The 10,740-nt window shown below is 37.7% G+C and overlaps 1 protein-coding gene across 1 annotated transcript in view; it reads left to right on the plus strand.

Moving 5' to 3' along the window:
• The window catches only part of hhex (hematopoietically expressed homeobox), an 11,722-nt gene extending 1,518 nt beyond the window's left edge, over positions 1–10,204 (plus strand). The window contains exons 2-4 of the mRNA XM_017431833.3: positions 2,788–2,966; positions 8,576–8,626; positions 8,701–10,204. Coding sequence (XP_017287322.1) covers positions 2,788–2,966; positions 8,576–8,626; positions 8,701–8,967 — 497 coding nt within the window. The 3' untranslated portion in view covers positions 8,968–10,204. The remainder of the gene's footprint in view (positions 1–2,787; positions 2,967–8,575; positions 8,627–8,700) is intronic.
• Positions 10,205–10,740: the final 536 nt, after the last annotated feature.

Here is a 10,740-nt window from a genome sequence, read left to right on the forward strand (position 1 = left end):
CCGGCCCAGCCGCTTCCTCACGAGCCCGCTGCACGCTCCTGATTATTTTATCGACATCCTCAATACAGACATATTCAGGAAACACTCGGCCTCTGATAGCTCAGGATCCGTTTTGCCCATATTGTTGCACTTCCTCTGCACCCCCCCACCCCCACCCCCGCGGGGATGAGGCTGACTTTCTCCGCGCGCGAGCAGAGCAGGAGGAGACAGAGTGTGTGAGCAGGAGAGGCTCCTGTCGGTGCCTCAGTTCGGCCTGATCTCAGCTTTCTTCGTTTTAATAGGAAATAAAGAAACATTCCGTCTCTTTCTAAACCCGCAGAGCTTTTCTGACTTGTTGACTCGAACAGACTCCTTTAGTCCAGTTTGTTGAAACGCTTTGAGTTTTCCACACTTTTTGTTTGTTTTTAATGTTTAATTATTATTACTATTTTATCTATTTTTGACTCAGACCTATTCCAGAGTCATCTATGTATTAAATCGAATTCTAAAACCCAAATATTTATATTTATTTAGTTTGGGTCAGGCTTTAATTTTTGATATATTTTTTAGTTAATTTAATTTCATTTTTGATTTTGATTTTTTTCTTTCATTAGTTTTTTTATTGTAATTTTTTGGTGGCATTTGTTTGTTTCACCTTGATCATTTTGTTTCATTTTTAATTTCATTTATAGATTTAGTTTTATTTCTTTCATGACTTTGATATTTTCTACTAAAGTTTGAACTTTTTTATTTCGTTTTCATCCTTTTATTTTGATCTTCTTTCTTGTTTTTTTTTATTTTATTTGTAATACTTCATTTTATTTGTTTTCTTAGATTATTTAACTTTCTATTTCATTTTATACTTAATCACATTTATTTCGTTAATTTGATATTTTCTTTTTCTTTTTTTTCTTTTTGTACATATTAAAATCACTTTTATGTATTTGATATTTAATTGTTGATTTTTTAAAATCTTTTCTGGTTAATTTCTATATTAGATTTTTTTGCAGTAACAAGCATATAAAAAGATACGTTTTTTCCTTCTTTCATATCAGTAGGGTACTATCTGTGTTCATTAAAAAACTCAGTAAAATCTCTCACAGTAGTAACTATTTTCAGCAGTCTGTGAAATAATAACTAATATTTCGTTTTGTTTAATGTTTTTGTTTTAAAAGCAGAAACTCTAAGCAGCAGAACCAGAACATGACCACGTTTTTATTGATGTTTTTCTTTTTAAAAATGCCCAGGCTTAATATACATATCAGTATCACTATAACAATATACAGTTTGTATAAAATAACCATGTATAGTGTAAATATTTGCATGCAACTAGTTTCTGTTAGTCTCTTTAACCCACAGAAATCAAACAGGTTGCTCTGGCTGTCCTGCTGAAGCCCCTCTGTAGACCCCAGTCATGGCTGCAGCAGCAGCAGGAAACATGAAGCATGGAACGGATCTCTGGCACAGATTTGTCTCTTGTCAGGCCTTCCTGCAGAATGACAGGCCGCCGCTTCCAGCAGCTCATTAACAGCAGAGGTCTGATTGGCTCTTTGTGAGGAGCACAGCCTCCAAACATCCAACTAATGTCCTGTTCCAGGGGCCGCAGACAGGCCTTTACAAACAGCTCTGTTCTCCTCCGACATCGTTAACTTGCTTTCCTTCCACGACCTAAAGCTTAATTAGAGGCTTTTAATACTTAATATGGGCCTTTAAAACTGGCGTGTTGTATATGTCCTGTTGGATTATTGTCGGATTTAGAGAAATGTGCACGAGGGCATGAGCATGGGATGGGTGTCTGCCAACATGCAGCAGAATGAAGACAAAGAAAAATCCTGCAATATTTAAAACTCATTTTACATATTTTCCAACATGAAGGACTTAATATTTCAAGAGAATTCATTGTCTTAAATAAAGCTAGTCTGTCTAATTAGATGAGCACCACATGATTTAATTTAAAAATATTAATCTAAATGAAAACATTGTGTCCAGTTGTTGTTTTTAAAAAGCCTGCTGCTGCAGCGAGTCTCAGATCCATCCTGTATGAACGAAACAAAAAGGTACCGAGTATTTATCAGCCAACTCTGGGGAATATAAACTACAATATTGATGTTGTTGATTGGTTAAAAAGAAATACCAATAGCATTCCCTGAAGGGATCGCCCGCCGTCTTTCACTCCACAGTGAAAAATCCTCTCATGATTATTGATGGACTTTCGGAAAATAAAAAATGTTATGCTATCTAACGCGGTATGCCAACATGTCCCGCTCAGAGGAAGTGTTGTGAAAAAGTCGCAGCTCAAAGTAAATGTAGCTATAGTCATTTTTTTAGTGATTTTTAAGTTCGACTGGCTGTGGCGGCCATCTTGAATCGGGTTTCATTCTATACTTTAATCAGTTGTATTTGTTCATCCAGTCATTATTTCCTGAAGGTTTAATTAAAATTCGTTCAGGGGTTCGTGAGCTATTCTGACAACAGACACGGTGACTCCAAAATAAGTTACTGGCAACGTTTTAAACAAATAGCTTGTTAGCACCCAGAATATGTCGGGGATCAGTCTCAGCTACCTCCACACCACGTTTGAGTACAGTATCTTTAAAACTGACCGAGTTAGAGCCATTTTGGTGTTTTTTACGTTCGATTGGCTGTAACAGCCATCTTAAATCGGGTTGAGTGCAAAGGTTAATCAGTTGTAGATGTGTATCCAGTGATTGTTGCCTGAAAGTTTCAATAAAATCCGTGCTGTGGTTAATTAGATATTTTGCTAACAGACACGCGCGCACGGCTCAGTGTTCTGTTGTGTCTCCAAAGGTAAACCTCTGCTCTGGAGCCCTTTCATCCAGCGGCCCCTCCACAAGAGGAAAGGCGGCCAGGTTCGGTTCTCCAACGACCAGACCGTCGAGCTGGAGAAGAAGTTCGACACGCAGAAGTACCTGTCCCCCCCGGAAAGGAAGCGGCTGGCCAAGATGCTGCAGCTCAGCGAGAGACAGGTGAGCGGAACCCGAACCGGAACAAGCTCGGTTCTGATGAGGGAACCCCAACCAGACCGGGAGCGCTCCGTTTAGGGACCGTAGGAACAGTCTGGAAAAATCCAAAACAACGCCTGGTGCTTTCAGACTGACAAAATCTAACCTGAACTTGAAAAAGAAATTTGCTCAAAGTAACATGGCAGCTAGAAATAATAATAATAATAATAATAATTCTTCTTCTTCTTCTTCTTCTTCTTATTATTATTATTATTATTATTATTATTATTATTAATAATAATAATAATAATAATAATAATAATAATAAGAAGAAGAAGAAGAAGAAGAAGAAGAAGAAGAAGAAGAAGAAGAAGAAGAAGAAGAAGAAGAAGAAGAAGAAGAAGAAGAAGAAGAAGAAGAAGAAGAAGAATGAACAAAGCTGAGTGCAGAATATTTACATCAAACCTTTCAGACAACACTAAAAACACAAACTTTTCTTTTACTCTCATATTTAACATAGCTGATGTTTTTTTGAAGACTTGGCCCCTGTGTGACTAAAACGAGCACAATCATATCAATAATAACAACTAAGAACACCTGAATATGTTGGACATAAAATGGTCTAAAAATTAAATTCTAAAAAAAACTGAAAATTTACAGGAAGTGAAGAAATGAGAGGATTTTAAAGAACCACTTTTCATTATGTCAGGATTATTATGATTATTATTGGGAGTTAAAGTTCTAACAGTAACCAGCTAAAAGAAGACTTTAAAAAAACGTATTTTAAAGGATTAGCAGAAAAATCTGCATTTTCTCCTTTAACGATTTTAGCGGAAAAGACAAATGTATTTTTCATATAAACCGACTTTTTCATTGAAAAAATAAATAAAATAGCCTGCATATACTTTATGAATAACTTATTTCACGGTGCATGCTGGGAGATGAGTCTGATATTGCTTTTCAAACATTTTCCTACAGTTTTGTTCTGAAAAAAACAACACTGATGTTTTGTTCTGTGCCTTCTTGGTTCGGTCCTCTCACCCGGTCCGTTCCCGGGCTGAGAGTGTATCTGCTGGGGCTAAGGGGTGAACAGGAGGATTGTTGTTTTCATGAAGCGTTCGGGTCTGAGGATTTCACAGAAACCACCGGCTGAGGAGGAGCTGCTGGCTCCGGCCCTGGGCGGGATGTTGGATGTGTTTTTTTAAATTTATTTATTTAGTTTACAGAGATAATAACAATGAAATTAACTGGGGTTTACAGTGGTGGTGGTTGTGGGACAATGTGCTCTCAGTCATAGGACATATTTTACTCCAGGGGTTGTCATCTTGTTTTCTCACTCATTAAACATAAATATTAATCAAGCATGGAGAACACAAAGGGCAAAGTCCTTATGCTGAAAGCTCAGATTGAAGATCTTTTTAAAAATTTTATTATTATTTAAGCTGCTGAACCAGAGTTTTGAAAGGGAAGGTGCTTTTAAGTCTTCGATAGGAAAATTAGAAAGCCCTGATCATGGAGAAAACATTATTTTAGGTGGTGACTGGAATTGTTGCACTAATTTTAGATTGGGATGGAGAAGAGCCCTGTTTTCAATCATTGCTGTTTCTGTTTCACATCCTGAAGAAAGCAGACTTGGCAGATGCCTTGAGATCGAAAAATCCTTCAAGCAGACAATATCAGGTTCAAGTTTCTGATGGTCAGGTTAGTGCAGCAAAGTGATCTATTTGGGGATCTTTTACCAATTTTTTTCAGACGTTCTTACAGATCATCTAATTTGAATGAAAATGACTGTTTTTATCCACTGGGAAACAACAGTCTTTTTGGCATTTTAATTTTAAAATTACTACACGATTTGAATTTTCTTGGAAAATGTTCAACTTTTCTGGGCTCATCAGAGATCAATGGATGTGATTTTTCTACACTAATTCAACAGTGAAAAGTAGAAAAGGCCCAAATTAGTCTGCTGCCAGCAATGTTCTCTTGGTACCACTGCTAACATTACAAGAGCAGTGCAGGAAATAAAAGAAGAGAGGAAACACCTGGAAAATATTTCTGTCTTAACAACTTCACAGACTTGAATACAGTCCAAGAGACTTCGACTGAACCAAAGGAGCTGCAGTCAGAGCTGCTTTAACAACATCTAAGATATGGACCCACCAACTAGCTTAAAAAACACAAGATCGTCCTTCGACTCCCAAATGGAAAACTGAGTTCCGATCCAGCTGAGATGAGGAACCATGCCGTGGAGTTCTACACAGACAGGATGTGGAACTTCTGGAAGGACTTCCTCACCTGAATCCAGAAGCTCAGGAGACCAAATCAAGGACCAAATCAAGGATTTGACTGAAGGGTCTTTCTTTACCAAACAAGCCTCTCCCATAGACAGGCAGTATATGCTAAAATATTACAACAGCTTTTTTTTGACTAAGCATTCCAACAGAAAAAGCTTGTAATCATTTTTCTGCAGATATTTTTTTTTTTGACCAAGCTTGTACGGTGTTCGTTTAGTGTTTTCTGATTGGGACTGAAACACCCACTACAGCCCCAAAAATCACCTCCTACTTTCCCAAAAATTTATTCCAGTGTCTTACCCTTTCTGTCTGGAAACCACACTGTAAAAAAGATCCAACTTTTGTTCAGTTTTAATATTTTCATCTTGAGCCACCATTAGTGTGTGGGCCACCCATTTTGTTTTAGCAACTGAGACGGCTGAGCTGCACAATGCTGAATTTGCCATTGATTAATATAGAGCTTTTGCATAGTTTCTTCTTTTGTTTAATGTATTACATGTTTAGTTTAGCCTGGAGCAGGCGACAACTCTATAAAGCTGACTTTGAATAACACATTGGGCCTAACTTTGGTGTCTATATTCAGCAGGTGTTGTGTTTAGTTTTGTTTTCAGTGTGGATGGGGAAAGAGGCAAACACCAGAAGTGAAACCAGCATTTAGGGAGGTCTACAAATAGCAAAATCAGGCTGTAAAATTCCCCAACATGAACAGAATTGTCTGTTTTCTCCTAAATTACATCAAATATTTATGAATCAGACATTTACTGTACATCTCCTTTCAAAGTCAACCCAATAGGTAAATTAGAATCATGCCTGTTTGTAAAACTTTGGAGAATTTTAATCCTTTTATTGGCAGTTTTTTAACCAGTTTGGAGTTTGATATATTTTAAGATTAAGCTGTAGTGTATTGTTTGCCATTTAGGGGTCAACCTCTGTGTTTTTTAGACTGTAAATTTGTTTTAATTTAATCTTTTTCGTGTTATGATATTACACTCAAATTGCACCAAATCACAGCAATTTTTACGTTTGTTTTTCTGGGTGGCATGTCCCCGGACCTCATTAGCTGGTGAATTCTTCAACAGGTGCCTTTTACTGTTTTGGAGGGGGAAATCACTGATCTTTGGCTTCTTGGCCCAACTTTTTCTCAGCATGATTGTTGCTTGGCTTAACTTCTTTTTGACAGTAAAGTTGTTAGCTTCTCTGTTTCTTGGCCTTAACTTTTTTTTCATTCACCTCCATTGTTTCTCGGCTTCACCTTCTCTTGACACAACTGGTTCTCAGCCTTGACTTTATTTGGTTTGACTGTTTCTCCTCTAAACTGTATGTCAACATTACTATTCATATAAATATATTGACAATTGGTCTATGGTTTTCTCAGCTTGACTGTTTCCCTGCTTCACCTTTTCTTGGCTGTCCTGGATCTCGGATTAATTTTTTGTCAGCTTCACTGTGTCAGCTTACTTTTTATTAGCTTAACTGTTGCTTGGTATGACTGTAGCTCGCCTTGTCTGTTTCCTGACTTTACTCTTTCTTAGTTTCACTCTTATTTTTTTAACCTACAATTTTTTTGACTTCACTTTTTCTCTGCTTTAGTGGTTCTTGGTTATATTGCTTCTCATCTTAATTTTTTTTTTTTTAGCTTGGTTCTTTTTTGAATTGACTATGTCCTAAATTCCCTTTTTTTTCAACTTATTATTTCCTAGTTTCACTTTTTTTCTAGACCCTGAATAAGTGTTTTGACATATGCACTTTAATAAATTCAAATAAATTAATCTACAGATATGCTGGAACTATTAGCTACATGTTACCATACAATAAAACTGAGCAGAGCTTTCACTCTGACTGTTTGCAGATGATGTGATGCTATGTTTGGTAGATGCAGGTGGCACGTTTCTATTCAATGTGTGGACAGCTGAGAATCAGTGGTTAGAGCAGTTGTCCTCCAACAAGAAAGTTGGAGGTTTGATTCCACCAGTATGCAGTCACATGTTGTCCAGTGTCCCTGGGTAAGACACTGAACCCCTCATTGCCTTCAATGTGCCCCATCGTTGTATGAATGGAGTTTAAATCCCTGATTAGTCTCTATAGAATGATTTATTCAGATTAGCTTTGTAGAGATGCAGCAGAGTGCTGTATGAATGTGTGTGGATGGGTAAATGATGGCAGATTGTGTTGTAAAGCACTTTGAGTGGCCTGGTTGGCTAGAAAGGTGCTGTATAAGTACAGCCCATTTACCATTCACTTTTATCTCATTAACTAAGTCAAAATGACCCCCTGGACACAAATGTTGCCCACCCCTGATTTAGCTCATGTTTATGGTCAGTATTAAACCAAAAGGATTCTGCAGTAGAACTGCCATTATTTCAGTGTAGGTGCTGGAACTGGGAGACAAAGTCCCAGTATTCTAACCCCCATAATATTGAGGCACTTAAAAGCTTCAAAAGAATGCTGTAGTCTTATTTGAAGTGGTTTTCTTAGCAAACACATCAGAAGTTTGGATTTCCATTCACTGCCACTCAAAGTGGAGTGTCATGGATTTTGGGGTCTTTGTTTCTGTGTTTTTCTTTGTCACCTTTCACCTGTCTAGTAATTTTCCGATCACGCCTGCCACGCCCACCTCACCTGTCTCTCATCATGTCCCCAGCTGCAACTCATTGACATTTCACTCTCTGTCTTTAAAAGCTGGCCTCTGTTCATCGCTCCTCACTGGGTCATTCCTTTTTCTCACACTTGTACTGTACCATGTTCCATGCCTTGCCTTGCCTTGCCTTGCTTTAAGCTTTGGATTTTGTTTTTGTTTGTATTTTTGCTGCCACGCCAGTCTTTTGTTGTGTTTATAATTTGTTTTATTGAATTTGTTTCTTTTTAAAGGATGAGTCTGTGCTCTGGGTTTGCCTCCGTCTCCCCTGCTACTGACATGGAGGGGTTGTTTTCCCTGAAAGCTCCACTCTCATGTTTTGCATCCACATCTTGTCTGGCCAAGACTTAAATTCCAAACAGATTTAATGATCCTCCTCTCTGTGCAAACAGTAGACTGTGTATAGTATGGTTCTCAGTATGTTGAATAAGTTTCCTGGCACTCATCCAGCTGTGCCTCGGTTTGGCTCCTCGTGCTTAACTTTTAATCAATCATTGTTCCTGGTGAGTCATGATTCCCGACATTTGACCCAATCAGAAACAGTGCAGAGATGCTTGCAGAACGCTGATCGCAGGTGGATTCTCACGTTGCTACACTTTGAGCCTCAGTTAGAAACTCACACTGATTTTTTAGTGAGACTCATATATTTATCTTTGTCATGCTGGCAAAATCATAGTTGTTTATTTAATTGTTTGTTTTTCTTTTAGGTAAAGACTTGGTTTCAGAATCGAAGAGCGAAGTGGCGAAGACTAAAACAGGTGAGAAGCTTTCTTCTGAAATCGGTGCTGAAGTTATACGGGTCACGTTTTCATACTTTTTTCGTGTGTGTCAGGAGAACCCCATGGGTGGGAAGCGGGAGGTGGAGGATGACTGCGCCGTCGGGAGGAGCAGTAAAGGAGACAAGACGTCAGAACAGGTGGGGGTCCAGAACCTGGAGGAGAACCAGACAGGCCCGGCCTCCCAGGTGGAGCAGGGTGGCCACTGTGGGCGTCCTCTGACCATGCAGCAAACTCACACAGATCTGGACTCTGACGTGTCAGATGACTCAGACCAGGAGCTGGACATAGAAGACTATAACGAGTTCACACTGAACCCGTAATTCTGATGTCTGGTCTGATCCAGTTGGACTGTTGAGCTGGATGATGAAGACTTGTGGGCTTTTAGTTGGCCCCCTCCACCATTATCTGTATTTTTTTTTAACTTGTTTTACATGTCTGTTAGATATGAAAGAATTAAAGCCCTCGTATTACCTGAAGGAATACATGTCGCCTGCCGCCTTTCAGGCCAAAGTTTTAAACTGAGATCATTTTATGATGAGAAAAGATGGAGTTGTAGCCATTTTGGTCAAATCTCGAAAGTGACCTAAACGGCAATACTATGTGAGATCTCATGAGATGTGCTAGCTCTCAGAGGATATAACTCTCAGCTACTACCATGTCTGATTTTAGTCAAATATCTTTAAAATTACCTGAGTTGTAGCCATTTTTGTGTTGGTTAAGGTTGGCTAGCTGTGCCAGACATCTTAGATTGAATTGACTCCAAAAGTTAATAAATTGCAGACGTACAGTTTTATTAAAATCCATTCTGTAGTTCATGAATTATTTTGCTAACAGACAGGCAGAGTTGACTTTGATAGTTAATGCCAAAGTTTTATGTAGAAATATTGGATCAACTAGTGCTTTGAGTATAAATTATGGATGACTCCCAGCTACTGTAACAACAAATATTAGCTCAATAACTGTAAAATTGACTGAGTTAGAGTCATTTGGGTGTTTTCTAAGATTGCTTAGCTTTGGTAGCCATGATGACTGGGGTTAACTCCAAGGTTTAATCAGTTATAGATGTATATCTTATGTTTACTTTCTCAGAGTTTCATTAAAATCCATGAGATATTTTGCTAACAGATAAAACACACACACACACAGACAGGAGCAAAAACACTACTGCCCTTTGTCCTTTTGGGGAGAGGGTGATAAAAAGTAACTCTGAAGGCTGAATTATGTGAAACCTGGTGGAAAGGCCGAACGTGGATCAGTTTCTGATTGGATCCAGTCTTTCTTTGTTTTATCAACCTCGTCTCAGAACTGAACTCTGTTTTCAGTGACGTTATAGATCAGGACTTTTTGAACTTGTAATCCACGATTTTGTTCTGTATTTGTGTTGTATTTCTGTTTGATGTATGAACTGTTTGTTTACTTTCCTTTTACTATGGCAGTTTTGGTTCTGAATGATAAAAACCTTCATGTCTGTATAAAATGTGATATTTAGTAAAATAATCAATGTAGCATGAAAGTTATTTTGTTAAACCCATCTAATAAACTATTTCATAACAAGAACAGATGTGTGAAATCGATTCTTTTTCATGTCAAACTCAGCACAAAAAAATATGAAAATTACTGATCAGATGTGGAATTATCGGGAACTAATAATACAAAAAATGTACTTAAATAAAAAGAGAAATAATAAGATTGTTACATGAAAAACTGTTTTAATCCTTCTGCTAAAGTCTGTATTGATGTTTTGCATTAGGATAATTTCACATTAAAGTAAATTTAATAAACTACATAAAAAATAATAATAAAAAAAACCTTGCATGTAAAATGCAGCAAATGTGAATTTTGGGGATCTTATCTTTAAATGGATATTATTAGTGTCCAGTTTAATCCCACTTAATCTTGTAAATAAAAAAATTAAATACCCAACATTTCTGGAATGAATACATATTGCCAGCCATTTTTCATTCTGGAGTTTTTGACTAAAATCATCTTATGTTGAGAAGTAAAGCAGTTACAGTCAAAACTTGGAAAAAAAAAAGATGTCACACTCAGAATGTGATGTGACTGACTCAGCCACAGCTACACCAAATCTAACC

Source organism: Kryptolebias marmoratus, linkage group LG2, assembly GCF_001649575.2.
Source record: "Kryptolebias marmoratus isolate JLee-2015 linkage group LG2, ASM164957v2, whole genome shotgun sequence".
Taxonomy (NCBI): domain Eukaryota; kingdom Metazoa; phylum Chordata; class Actinopteri; order Cyprinodontiformes; family Rivulidae; genus Kryptolebias; species Kryptolebias marmoratus.